The 14783-nt window shown below is 39.3% G+C and overlaps 2 protein-coding genes across 2 annotated transcripts in view; both read right to left on the bottom strand.

The window, feature by feature from the left end:
* Positions 1-214: 214 nt before the first annotated feature.
* On the bottom strand, positions 215-2729 carry LOC306797817 (protein FAM3C). The gene is made up of 9 exons (XM_079297253.1): positions 2596-2729; positions 2420-2518; positions 2284-2325; positions 2070-2190; positions 1922-1980; positions 1148-1198; positions 958-1042; positions 750-876; positions 215-632 (listed from the first exon to the last, which is right to left on the bottom strand). The coding sequence occupies exons 1-9, from the start codon at positions 2606-2608 to the stop codon at positions 525-527; spliced, it is 705 nt and encodes a 234-aa protein (XP_079153379.1). The 5' UTR covers positions 2609-2729; the 3' UTR covers positions 215-524.
* Positions 2730-3017: 288 nt separating this feature from the next.
* Positions 3018-14783, bottom strand: part of cfap20dc (CFAP20 domain containing) — a gene marked incomplete at its 5' end in the record, with an annotated part of 42179 nt that continues 30413 nt past the window's right edge. The window contains 7 exon segments of the mRNA XM_079266107.1: positions 3018-5775; positions 5910-6021; positions 6119-6225; positions 7260-7299; positions 7416-7468; positions 9137-9249; positions 10104-10198. Coding sequence (XP_079122233.1) covers positions 5761-5775; positions 5910-6021; positions 6119-6225; positions 7260-7299; positions 7416-7468; positions 9137-9249; positions 10104-10198 — 535 coding nt within the window. The 3' untranslated portion in view covers positions 3018-5760.

Genomic DNA, 14783 nt, shown 5'->3' with positions numbered 1-14783 from the left:
ATGATTCCAGAGGGACACAACTGTTACTGGCAGTACCCCATAGATCTCATTGTTGTAATAAATAGTTGCACAGTAGCCAGTCACCTCTGTCAGTGTGTCAAATGTTTCCATTTCTTTGAAGATTCACTTCTTCTATTATTATTAACAGCAGCACGAGTGAAGTTCAGTACATTTTATTTATAAAGCTTAGAATCACAAATGACAAACTTGCCTCAGACATCTTTACAATCTGTACAAAATCCTTAGAACCATGATTTGAGATGAGGAAAAACTCCAGGAAGAGCGACAGAGGTGAATCTATCTTCCAGGATGAACAGACATGCAATACACTGGATGCCATTATACACATAGCTGACAGAGAGAGAGAGAGGTACACAATTCAATATGTATATACATATCATTTTAAGTAAAAATGTATTCAATAGGGTAAGTTCTGGGTTTCAGAAAGAGTAAAAATATTTACACTCTTTGAGTGGCATCAGTTTTTACATGGAAGTCTGAAATAAGTCATATTCTCCTTTTCATCACAAAGATCCTTTCAGGTCAGTTTGGTTCCTTGGGATGCAGCCGCCCATCTCCACCAGCTCCGGCCATCCTTCGTAAATGTTGGTTTTGTCATCATTAACAGTTTGCTGACGGGCGAACAAGAAAGAGGACATTTCTTTTACCATCAATTATGTTGCTTTTTTATTTAACTGCCTTTAAAAATAGAAGGTCTTCTCTGACACAAATAGAACAGGCTGGCTAACCTTCTCAAAGAGGCTTTTGTTTTCTGTCCCTGCTCTCCCAGCAAACACCCAGCTATCTCTGCGTTTTACAGACTTGATCAAAGTGCTTCCCATTCCGACGAACACCTCTCTTATGTCGTCTGTCATTCTGCCAACAAGGAATAGAAAAGGGTTGTGTTGTGTGCTTTGACATCGTTTTAGCTGTTGAATCATTGCGATTTCGACTTACTTTGGTGACGAATCATCAAACGAGGCCACCAAGACAATCATTCCAGATTGTATCTCCTTCAGGTACGCCAGGATGTCTTCTGTGTCTTTTGTTAAAAGTGATTTTTAAAAAAACAAAAAAAGATGACATTTTAAGGGTTCGTTCAATACATTTTTCAATTGAAAAGAGGATTAAAAACCACCCAACTTACTTCCATTAATCATATTAAGGTAGCCAAATTTTTCCACGGTTCCACTTTTACCTTAGGTGGAAAAAACAAAACGATTGTTTATCAACAACAAGATCAGCTTCTCTGGAGCTTTTGATCAAATCACACGATCTTCATCAGCAGGTGGAGTTTGCCCTGTTTTTGTGTAAGTTAAGCGGTTCAATTATCTGTTTAATGAGCACTCTAAAGGAACATCATGTCACATAATCGAAAGCTCCAGAACGGCTAATTATTGGACCTTTAGGTAAGCTTGTTCTATCAACTGCTGTTTTCAACAGTCTGAACTGAAGCTGTGATGTCCAAAGTCACGTTCATGAGCAGTCGGTCACGTCACTCAAAAATGACTTTTAGGCAATGAGCAGTTTGAATGATAAAATGTATTCTATCGTCATAACAGACACATTAACCTATATAGACAGTACGATGCAGATGGATCGTGATTCACTGAACTTGTACAGAGAAGCGTGTATCCACCTCTTCACAGAAAATACTGTATTATGCAGATAAATTACAGCAGTCAGCTGTTATTGTTAATTGACGGCATTGACTGTTCATTTACATGCGAGGGATGAACATTTAACTGTATAGTATATTTATTATGAAATACTGTAAGATACCATTTTAAATACTTAAATTTACAGCAATTGATTACAGTGAATGTCAAAACTTTAAAGCCCAAAACTATTAAACATGTGAATGTTTTAAAGAATTGTTTAAGAAAGTATACATTTTTTACATCCCAATACTTTTACTCACCATTTACCACCACAATGTTCAGTCCTGGTCCCACATTATTCAGCGCATGACTCATAATGCTGTTGAGATACAGATACGGTTGAGTTTTACTCAGACACACACCTTTCCCTCTTCAGTTATGTCCAGTACTACCGTATCAAACACGCACATTTTACCGTCGAAACAGATCGTTGGTCCAACAACATTAGCTGCTCCGCTGCTGATTCGTAAAGCGAAATGGTCAGACGGACAGACTCTGGCGAGGCTGCACTTTGGCTCAGTTGTTGTCCCTGAAAACGCAAACAGAAAAGTACTTCTGATCATGACGGAAACCACACAGTTCACGTGGAAGTCATGTCATGTTAAAAAAGAATTGAATTTACCTTTTGGGGATTTTGGTTTGGTTTGATCTTTGTCATTGAACCCTTAAATAAAAGAATGGAGGATGTGTTAGCAAATGAAACTCAATGAGAAGAGGTCGCGCAGGATTTCTGATGTAATAAGTAGAAATGAGCTCACCGAGATTATTTCCTGCTTTCTCCCCAACATCAAATGAATTGATGGCTAATCTCCAGGTTATAAGGAGGACACTAATTACAGCAGCAAGGTTCAAAACAGCTGTCAACCACAAAGAGATGAAGATTGGCAGAGATACAAACAGAAATACCTGTTTTTGAAATAAAGTGAAATCTCACCTGGATTTCTCATATCCGCAATGACTTAGATAGCTTCCAGTTCCTAAAGGGAAGAGATGGGACCTTTGAAATGCACTTCTAGTATTTCCTGTTAACAAGACGTGTCGTAGATACAGCAGCTCTTTGGTGCGATCTCAACTGTGAACACGCACTCTGATAATTCCTACAACCATGCCTGTTGTTTGGTTGTGCATTGAAAAAAAAAACAGCTCCTCCTTGTGCTATAAAAAAACAGGATGTGGCATTAAGCATGACGAGGCAATGTGAACTAGATGATCAGGTTTCTCTCTTTTACAATATCAAATATGGGTGCAACAGATACTCCTTGTGGTAACAGTGCGTTTAGCAAACAGCAAATAGTGCTGAGTCGACGTGCAAACATGTGAAACCTAGGGCAATAAAAGAAAGAGTATTTAGTGAATCCCATTTTATGTGTGAGGTTATCTACATTAACAAAATGCTCCATATGATAGAATAAAAGGTCAAAGTCTCACTAAAAGCAAATACATATGCATGGAATAGGCACAAACAAATCTGGAAAGAAACCATCACAGATGAGAACTCAATTCTCAAAAACAACAAAACAACATTGTTTCATGATGTTCTTGTGTTACAGGTAAATGTCACGGAGGTTAAAGCTTGTTTTTCAAAGGAAACCTGGCGAAGAGGGAGTTATTTTAATAAACACAACATAAATAGGCCGATGGTGTATTTGTCAAGACATATATGGTATTTAAATCCATACTTTTGATGGATGGACAACACTGTTTGCACAAGAGTTAGTTGTCACTAAAAAGCATGTTCAATGACCCACTTAAAAACGAGATGGTACATCTCAAGGGGTTCGTCAATGATTTCCTTATGTTAATAATTCCAGCGGCCAAGGCCCTGTGACGAAGCTTCTGCACTGCTGGTCCTGGCGCAGTAGCTAAGTCTGAGCTTTCACCTGCCTTGAGGGGCCCAAACTAAAATAGCGCCATACTCATTAAATGTATTAATATTATTGTTATTGTTATTAAAATAGCATTTCCCTACAGGCTGTAATGAGCTGATGTTTTGACTGTTATTAAAGTTACTGTGGCCAATCATTACAAGGTCATCATTTATCCATCAAGACACAGTTGAGTAGCTGATTAGGGAATTAAAGTTAGATACAATTGTGACAAATGAAACCACACACATAAAGATGACTGACAAATTACAGGAAAAAACAACACAAAACGTATTAAATAGAACAGCTTCAGCTGCACCGAACGAGCATGAAACAAACTAAAATAGCGAAGAACTAAAACGTACTGAGAGAATTAAAGGACGAAACTTGAAAGCTCGTTATGTTTCTATAAGTGTGAGCACTAACATTAGACACTGCTGAACTGTTTGTTTTTGTAAAAACTCTTTCCTCCGTCCACCCAACCCTAGTGCGATGAGGGCTGTTGGTGTTACATATGAGGGGATTTGCATTATGACAGTATATGTTTGCAGCATCTTAACTCTTGATATTCCTGACACGGTGTGATACTAAAGAGAACCAGCAGAGGCTCCATGTGTACCACATTTTACCGATAAGAGGAAACATTATGCATTCAGAGAAACCTTTGACTGGATAACATAAAACATATCCATGTTTTCTTCTTCTTTTTGTAAATACTGTGTTTGTCCATTTAAGCAATAATACAATAAAAGTAGAGATGCTCTTCAGATAAGAGACAGAAATAGTGACGTAGTAGTGTCCAGTTGGACAGAACAGGGACAATCCAAGCAGAAGGCAAATACATCAACCAGTACACAGGATGAATATTTATAATACAACCAACATAAATATTTCTCTAATGTCCGCCAGAGTATAAATATACACGCAGTAATCGCAGACATCATTCACACCATCATCAGTAACTGTAGAACACAATCTGAAATAATACATGAACTTTAACCTCATAATCAATGCTTAATTCGTTGATCAAACAAATACGAATCAAAAGAGAAACCATGGCGGAATGATTTTCTCATTAATCAGTGTGAGCTGTCACCAGCATCCTGTGACGGCGACGTTATCCTAACAATGTTCATTCGTGACTTTCTAGCAGGTGAAGTTGCAGTTTTTCTTCCTTCTTTGAGGCAAATTGAGCTGTCTAAAAATATCATGCAATATCACTCAGCCCAAAGTCCATGAAAGAGTCGGTTAGACTCTGAACGCGACAGCAAATGTACTTTAAGTGGGTTAACGTTGGCATGAAAATGGAAATATATTTCAAAGCGAACAACTGGCCAACTGGTAGTTAGTGTGACTATGTATAGCTGCAGGTCAATTAGGGAGTTTGAAACATCTGAGATGTCAAACCTCCATGTGATGCTTTGTAGCAACCATTTATTTCATAACTGCTGGATAATGATACTGAATGATTGCGATATAATTGCCAATTATTTGCACGTATTACATTGCAAGTGAATTCATGCCACAACATGTTTCTTTTATTCATTTGAGGTATATTTAACCACATTTAAGCGGAAATGTATGTTGTTGTTGCTGTTGCATTATTCCATAACAACTACACTGCTCCGCACTGTGCTCAACGGTTACAGCTGATGGAGCCGTTGGTGGTCGCCCTCCCTCTGGTTACCTCTCAGGTAAACGCTGTTAGCTCTGTCAGCACTTTGGCCATATAGTTGGTACTGTTAGCAGCAAGCCGCTGGCTCAGTTTAAGCCATGATGAGGGCAGTTGAGAGGGAGTAGAAAAGCTCCACGTCTTGTATTTAGCACCTTTGAATCAATCATTTTACAGCTGATTGAGGTTGTTTATATCCATAATGATAACTTTGGGGGAGTGGCTTTGGAGGATAGGCCTGAAGGGACGCTCAGTGTTGCCGACTTCCTGACTTTTTCGAGAGATTTAACAGCTTTTGGAGCTAGTCCTGCTAACACTTTCAGAGTTAGCAACACTGGGCTGGGCTTTGGACTGTTGTTTGAACAAAGCAACACATTTGATGATGTGTTGCTACAACATGGGTTGTAGGAAAATGTGATGAGTCTTTTCTCAGTGGTGTGGAGCAAATGTATGATGTTTTCAAACATAATTATAGATAATCATTAGCTGCAGCCCTAAAGCACACATTTCATCCACAATAAACTCTTTTTCGGTCGGTCGATTTGCATCCCGGGTCTGAGATTTATTCCAGAAGATCCTGTCAGGAGGCAAAAAAAAAAAAAAATGAATTTACAAAATGACATTTGAAGTAATAAGGACAGTTACAGCTGTGTCAGGTTGTACAGTGGCACGAAGGACAGGGAAAGCTGCAATCAGGGACGATGCACTAACCTCGTCTGACTCCTCTCCGACTGTGCAGGGGCCCCTGTCGCCTTCACCCTCTGTCGCTGCTGAACCCTGGTCCTCCATCCGCCTCAGCTGTGAGTATCTGTATCTTGCCTCACTGAAATAAAGGTATTTGACAGAACGGGGTGATGTGTCGTTACAGCAATACAAATGTTGAATAATCTCGTTAAGGCTCATTAATAAAGTCTGCTTACTTGACCGGGAAGCAGTATTTTCGGATGATCAATAGAGCAGCAAATATTGCCGCCATAGAGACGAAGATCACCGATGCAATAATCCCGGGGTGAAGCCTTAACCCGGCCTAAAAAGACAAATGAATCCAATGAGATCCAACAGCGGAGAAGTTAAAGAGCCCATCATCGTGACAGCGCAGTTCATGATGTGTGGCTCAGATAAAAAAGGAAATACGGGCAGGAGATATGACAGCTGAACAGGGCGCGTGTGTTATGGATCACGCTGATGTATGAACCTACAGCTCAACATCAGGGGTGTGAATCACAGGCCAAGCAGGACTGATGTGATTTTGACAATACATGATCACTCACTTCAGAATTATGATTACAAGCCAATGTGTCTAATATCAGAGCCTTGCATGAGATCACATGTTAGGGGTGCCAGAACTTTAGTCTTTGTAGCGATAATTAGGATTCACACAACCTGAAAGTTACAATTATTCACACACGTGAGGAGGATATTTCACGATATGAAAGATGAGATATCAACTCACTTGTAACATATCCACATTCTTTTGTAACATCAATACATTTCCGTCATTCCGTTTATCCTTGTGTAAGGTGTTTTAAAATGCACTTGGAAGGCATCTGTCAATGTCAGATAAAGCCAGATTTGTAGCTTCCTTTAGCCTTCATCAAGCCTATGTAATCGCTATTATTACGATTACTTCTTAATGCATTCATATGTTATTTCTGTTTGCATTATGGCAGGTGGATTTGGCAACTAAAATACCGGATGTGTAAAATGGTGAATATTGTGCAATAAAGGACAGTGCATTTGTTTCTACTGTTAAGTGTATCCATTTAAATAATCCCATGATATAAGGCTGTTTGATTCTTCAAAGAACTAAATAACAACAACAACAAAGAATCCTTATTTCCGCTTCCACTGTATATGTCAAGTTTAAACAGTTTCACTTTGTACGTAACAGGCTGTTACACTGTTGTGGGCCTCTGCAAACTTAATGACAACAACTTTGGCACCACGATCGTAATAATGACTTTACGTATGTTTACATGTTCACGTGTTATGTTCGCGTACCAATTACAACCACGGGCGGATTTTAACGGATCAAACAGCTGTGTTGCTTCTCATAAGTACCTGTTGCTGTTGTGCTGACATCCTTGTGAGCCTGGTTAACCTACTTTCATGATGGAACAATACCGCTCAGTACATCATCACCTGTTTAATTAAAATCAAGACCCAAATTGGTGGGGAGAATCTGTTATTCAGTTCATAATATGCTGTCTGTTCGACTGTAACCGCACTGGGTCAAACGCCAGTTTTTTTACTTCCTGGTTGCTGTCACCCTGTTGATGAGCCATATTTACACGCCCCCTTTCAGGACACGTCATGTGACGGATAGTTGTGTGTCACGTGACTCTCTGATTCAATTCAATTCAATTTCTTTTTGTATAGCCCAAAATCACAAATTACAAATTTGCCTCAGAGGGCTTTACAATATGTACACATTTGACATCCTCTTGTCCCGGGACCCTCACATCAGAACAGGAAAAACTCCCCAACAAAAACCTTTAATGGGGAGGAAAGAGGAAGAAACCTGTGGGAGAGCAATAGAGGAGGGATGCCTCGCCCAGGGATGCGCCACATTAAACAGTATTTGTGATTTCCTGCTGCAGCTAATACATTTTTTTAATTAAAAAATGAAGGAAAGTCTCAAGTTCCACTATTTTTCAGAGAAGTGAGCATATTTTTGGGAAAATCCCTTGCTTTGAAAAATGTACATTATGTACAATGTCATGCATCATAAAATAAAAAATAAGGACTGAAAACATATGATCGCTGCTTAAATACATCATGCGTCATCCTCACGGCACAACTTCTAGAAAACAGTTTTTGTTGGAATTTAATTATATTCAAATGTTAAATTTTGTGTTTAAATTGGTGTTTTCTTTGTCCAAGATCTTACTTTTCCTGAATCATAAACTTTGTGAAAAGTGTTTTTTATTTATAAATTATGAACAGATTTCATATCGTGCAATAGTGTACACTTTCCATATGTCAGTATTTGACAGAAAGAGTGCTCTTATCTGGGCCCCAGGATACTGGCTGGGCCTACTGATTGGTCAGCCATTCATCCAGTTGGGATTATTGTTTGATTAAAACTACAGGGAATCACAATTTGGTAAATGAATGTGGGTTTTCCTCTCATTTCATTCTACTCCTGCCACTGTGGAGGAACAATTCATCTCTGGCTGAGAATGATGAATCCATCTGGTATCCGCCGTTCATCAGGTGTAATCAGTGCTTTGGCAGGACTGATGAAAAGAACCGCCCGTCTGGTGTTACTGTCGGTTACATAAAAAACATCTAGTACAGGTTCACATGTTACAATGAGGGATCATTTTAACTGTGGGGACTTCAACATTTGATTCATGAATACATTCAAAATCAATTGTCTTCTTTCACAATTTGAGCTTGTTAGGACATTGAAACAGAGCAAGTACAGATCTGTTCAACTAGCCTTACCAGGACACTTTCAGGAAACTGCACACAAGAAACCAGCAACATGGTCCACTTCAATTCATATTTATTTCAAACAAAATTTCCAAAAATCAACGTATTTTTTTTATCATACTTATTTTTGAACGAATTATGATAAATAAAGAACAAAATGACCTATACTGTAAGTCAAGCACAACTTAAATGTCAGAAATCCTCTTTGTAAAAAGAAACTCCAGGAAGTTCATTCAAAAGGCTGACATATTAACCTGCTAGCCAAGACTTCAGAAAAGATTCTTTCTACCATCAGATGTGCTGCTGCAAGGGTCCATTTTTTGGAGAGAAAAAAAATGTGTCTGATTTATTGAGTCCCTCTCTCTTACACACCAACATGACTATTCATGGAGACACACAAGATTCCTGAATGGTGTATTCATAAAAGGGATGATGCCATTCCTCCACTGTCAATGACTTCCGATTTATTAATTTAGATTCTCTCAAGCTTTGAGTCAAGCTAGTTCATAGTACTTCCCCGTCTTTGGATCGAAATAGCAGTTCAGGCAGGGATCATAGAGCAGATTCAAATACTCATCCTCCTCCTCCTCTTCATCCACAGACTCGTCCCGTCCTACAACAAAGCAAGACGATCACTCCGCAACACTTGATCGTAATTGTTCAAAACAATCCTAGATAACGGTGAATTGGATTAACATTGCATGAATTCAAACAGATTAAAAAATGTAAAATGTATATTGTGTTTTCTAGTAGCATAGCTATGCCAGATATGAGTATGGGCCTCCTCTATCAGCTGTTGCTGGGATGAAATGAAATGAAATGACAAGCGTGGATGGTGAGGTGACCTTCAGACTCAGGTGGATTTTAAAGTTTTCTGTCACTGCCATTCTTTCTCTCATCAATCAAGACCTAAGACCCTGTACCACATTATCAAGCTGTAAAGAGATTCTCTGTAATCCCCACTACTTTGAAGTGAGAGAATTTAGCCGTTAAATTGACAGGCAGTTAAATGCTAAAAAGGTTATGGAATGCTCCAAGAGGAACCTTTTATCTTATCGGAAACTTCGGCGACGATAATGAAAACGAATTATAAGACACATTGTGTAGGAGGTTTAAAAATGATGTTGTAAACTGAAAAGGTTTCGTCAATTAACCTTGTCGATGTGTCTTGGGGGTACAGACCTGTAATGCGCCTGTCTCTTTTGACCTATGGAGTTATATGGAGGACAGAGAGCTCCACTCGTATGGCTCTTTACCCTTAATTAGATACAGTTTCACATGCTTTCCCACCATGTTGAGTGCAGTCTTTGGGTGGAAGCTTTGACACCGGTGAATGTTTCCATTGGTTCTTTGCATTTGCGCAATTAGTGTGGTTAATGTTAAAGCATTGTGTTGTTTGCTGTTTGCCTGAGTATAAACATAATAGGGTGTCTGGGGGCAAAAGGACCAGAATTGAAGTCACTGTACCTCCGATTAGATCTTCTGAATTGTTCCAAGTGTTGCCTGACCTTCTCCGCTGGCTTGGAGGGATAATGGGAGGGCTAAGCACGTCCATCCACTCCCTATAGGGAAAAGACCATAAAAGCACACAGTCATGACAACACATGCCATTACACACACCATCCTACTGTACCGTCGCCCCTCAAATTGCCTCCATGTGACATTTTAACAATGACGTCTCATCATCGTGTGCTCTCACAAGCCCATCGAAGCCTCCATTGTCCTTGAGCCACTTCTCCTGCGCGCACTTAGCCTCACTGCCTCACAGTTTTACCTGAGAGATCATTTATTTGATTCTGACTCAAGCTGTGACTGCCAAGTGTCCACATTCCGGCCCAGAGTAGATGTCTTAACCATGCCTGTATCTGAGGGAGCAGGACTTCCTTTCTGTCTAAATGACTTTATCTTCCCCGACAGAGAGCTACACAGGCTACAACTATACATCAATAATTTTCCAGTAAAGTGCAACACTGCTCTTTTAGTACGGAGCAACAGATTAGAGCGAGACAAAAATATGCCACGGGATGAATTATTACATGGAAGCACTGCACGATTCACTTGTAAGCTGAATTCATAATAGTCAGTGATGCAATTATACATTAACATCTTTCGCCTCTGGAGATACCGTCTCATAAGTGCACATCACAACATATTTAATGAGGTACTATAATCTTCTTTTGTACAACATTTAGCTGACAGCAGACAATTCAAACATTCATTATCAATGATTGATAATGACACTCCCTCTGAAAAGAAAGTGCATTCACTAACCACATTGTAGTATGTTGACGAGACTACAATTGTGACATGCTAGTACTTTTAGCAGGCTTCATTCAAAAGATTTACATTTTTATTATCTTCTCTGATTAACTTTAGTGTTAAAAGACTTAATAGGATGTTGGCTGGGTACCAATGAATCCCTCTTGTCATTATTTCAGTGAATACTATAATAATGTGGGTGTATGGACCTTTAGTGATATCTGCAACTAAATGCACCAGTGAAGTAAAAAAACAAAGCTGACCGCTACTTCAGAGACCTGTTTTATAGTATGGCAAAGAAACAACATTGTAACAACTGTATGAAAAAGTAAAAAGGTAAAATTCAAGGCTTTCAATTGAATAACATGTGAAATAGCCCTGACATGTTTAAGCACCACGGATTCCATTCTTCCTGGTGAAAATCATAAAGAAATGCAAGGATTAACACAGCCATGCCAGTCGATTTATATCTCATCTCTCCATGCAGTTAAGCCAGAATAAGATATTTCTATATTTTTAAATAAATGCCTTTAAAATGACCAAGTACATCATCTTTTCTGAGGCTCAGATTTTTCTTTTTAACAAAGGCATCTACTCTACTTTAACACCCTTTTGACTGTGTGATAGGCAGGGACAGAGTACAAATGTTAATGAGGGCAATTTTCAACGACAAAGGCTTCTGCAGAGCTGAAAATTGAACTTCAAATGTTAAAAGGAACTTGGAGAGAGTGATTCAATTCTTAAGTTATTATTAATCAGATATGGAAGAACCAGTGATATAATAAATTAATTAGTTCGATTTAATTTGAGTGAGAACACAGATTTTTCACGGTAAAGAAGTCCATTGAAATCAAGCTTTCCAAATATCTCCCTGTGAAACATTGTCAACGCAACTCTGTTTTGTCTGCATTTCACAATTGTTTTTTCTTTTAAGGCTGCTTCAAGAAGTTTTAACTTTAGTTAGCACCTCTTTACTAAATATGATCAACCTGTCTTTACTAACAGGCCATGGACCACAGTCCTTCAAATCCTCTTCTTAAGAAACCTTCTCTTGATCCAGAGGTGTTGGCCAACTACAGACCTATCTTTGACCTTCCCTTCCTCTCTAAGATCCTTGAGAAAGCAGTCGCAAATCAGTTGTGTGACTTTCTACATAACAATAGTTTATTTGAGGATTTTCAGTCAGGATTTAGATGCATCATAGCACAGACTGGTGAAAATGACATGCGTCGTAAATCATCTCACGTGATGCTACTCAGCCAATCAAATATTCGTATTATAATAGACTTCCCGACTCGAGTGAGATTAAAACACACAGGCGAGACGAGCAACAGACTGAGCAAGAGACCGAGTAGTCGGACAATAGTAGGCGAGTCGGAGAAGTTATTTTACGTGGCGTTCTCCAAAAAGAAAAAAGTGGTCAGCGAGACCAAAGTCTTTAACCAAGAATGGACAGACTTTTAAATGTTAATTCTTCTCAGGGGCAGTTTAAAACCAGTATGTCTCATATGTTCAGAGACCATGGCGATTATTAATACTACTCAACCTCAGTACAGCCTTTGACACCATCAACCACTCCATCCTCTACTCGCGTCTCGGGTCCTCCACATTACTGACACAGCCCTCTCCTGGTTCAAATCATACCTCTCCAACCGTGAGCAGTTCATTAGTATCAACAAATTCAAATCTGACACAGCCCCAGTCTCTCAACGTGTCCCCCAAGATTCAGTACTCAGTCCCCTCCTCTTCATCCTCTACCTGCTCCCCCTTGGCAACATCATACCATGGTCTCCATTTCCACTGCTATGCTGACTGACACCCTGCTCTACATCTCCACCAAATCCACCACCCACTCCACCGTCACCAACTGCCTCACAGATATAAAAACAAGAATGCAAGCCCACTTCCTCAAACTCAATAGCGACAAATCTGAAATCCTTATCATCGGCCCCAAATCACGAAGCAAATTCCACCATAACTTCTCCCTCTGCATCGATGGCACCACTGTTCCCGCTTCCACACTTATCCATAATCTTGGTATCATTTTATGATTAAAGCCTCTCCTTTGAACGCCACGTCAATCACAAAAACGGCCTTCTTTCATCTCAAAAACATCGCCCGTCCCCGCCCCTCCCTCTCCTCCCCATCCACTGAAACACTCATCCACGCCTTCATCACCTCTCGACTGGACTATTCAATTCAATTCAATTCCATTTATTTTTGTACAGCCCAAAATCACAAATTTGCCTCAGAGGGCTTTACAATCTGTACACATGCGATATCCTCTGTCAAGGAACCCTCACATCAGAACAGGGAAAACTCCCCCAAACAACCCTTTAACGTGGAGAAAAGAGGGAGAGACCTATTGGAGAGCAACAGAGGAGGGATCCCTCTCCCAGGATGGACAGAAGTGCAATATATGTGATGTGTACAAAATGAACAGCATAACAGAGTTAAGACACATTCAATGTATATGACAGAACCACGGCAGGAGGCAAGACCAGGATCCACAGGAACCTGCGAGGTGAGAAAGCACAGAGACTCTGGTGAAGAAGCAAAGTCAGTAATGTGCATTAATGGTATCGGTAATATAAAATAGTAATGTGAGTAATAATAAAAGTGATATTAGCAACTGCTGCAACAGCATCCTGTACGGCGCATCCACCAAAATCATCAACAAACTACAATACATCCAGAACTCAGCTTCCCGTCTACTCTCCCACTCCTGCACCAGAGATCACATCACCCCAGTCCTTCAAAGCCTCCATGTATGTTTTTGTGATGTTCCTTTCTGTTATGTCATCTCTTTTGTTCAGATTGTAATGCTTTTACCGTAAAGTGCCTTTGTGGCAATGAGACAAAGCACACATATTTTGAGCATACGTACCCACTCACATCCGAAATGAAGCCAGAGAAAATCAACCCAATATGATCAGAATCCTAAAATATGATTCACTGCCCAACAATGATGTTAACAGAGAGGAATAGAGCTGAAACAAGGTTTTAATAACTACAGAGTCCCTGCACAATATCATTTTCCTTTTTAGAGGATGAGAAAAATATAACATCATGCTTTTCTTGGTTGACATCACTTCACCCTGAATTCACTGAATTTAATGCTGCAGGGAAATTCAGTGAAATTAAATGAAGTACTTTATTTTAAGATACACATTTTTCAAAAGCTTTCTGTTGTTTAATTTATTCTTAAATGCATCCGTTATTTTAATTGAAACGAGAGAGAAGAACATTGATTTATTATTAGATTATGTATTGTTTATAATTCATCCTCAATTTGAAAACTGACAATAAATATTGTTGAGATTCAATTGAGTCAGTTGTTGACTACAGACGTTAATACAACTACTACTTCAATATAAATGTTTCATTTGCTATTCAAGGTATCTGTGACAGCCTGATTTTTGGTTTTCCATATGGTACACCAGCCAAAGTGCATCACATGCAAAGAAACATGTCAAAAATGCTAGAAGAGCCCTGGCAACATTAAGCGCAGCAATAGGAGCATTTAGGCTGTCAAGGAAACTGTAGATCTCAAAAGCGAGGAAGCCTTGCAATGATGCTCAAATAATAACATGATAGAATTCCCTGTAAGGGTGTCTCAGAATGCAATGCCTCAAAGAAAAGGAGCGAAAACAATGACAAATCCTGTGCAGCTGGTCTTCTAATCTGTAAACCAAGGCTTGCTTCAGAGTCTAATTTCAATATATATGTGTTACTAAATCGTAGCTCAAGTTAGACATTACTGGGATGTTCCGGACCTTTAATGTTCCGGAGGAAATTCTCTCTAAATGGACCTCGTTGAATTTTAATTGAATACCCATCCCTAAAGGACATGAAAACCTGGATGAAGTGCAACTTCCTGATGTTAAA

This window comes from Melanostigma gelatinosum (genome assembly GCF_949748355.1).
Source record: "Melanostigma gelatinosum genome assembly, chromosome: 3".
Taxonomy (NCBI): domain Eukaryota; kingdom Metazoa; phylum Chordata; class Actinopteri; order Perciformes; family Zoarcidae; genus Melanostigma; species Melanostigma gelatinosum.
Note: the sequence above shows the minus strand (reverse complement) of the source record. Positions and strands in the feature narration are given on the sequence as shown.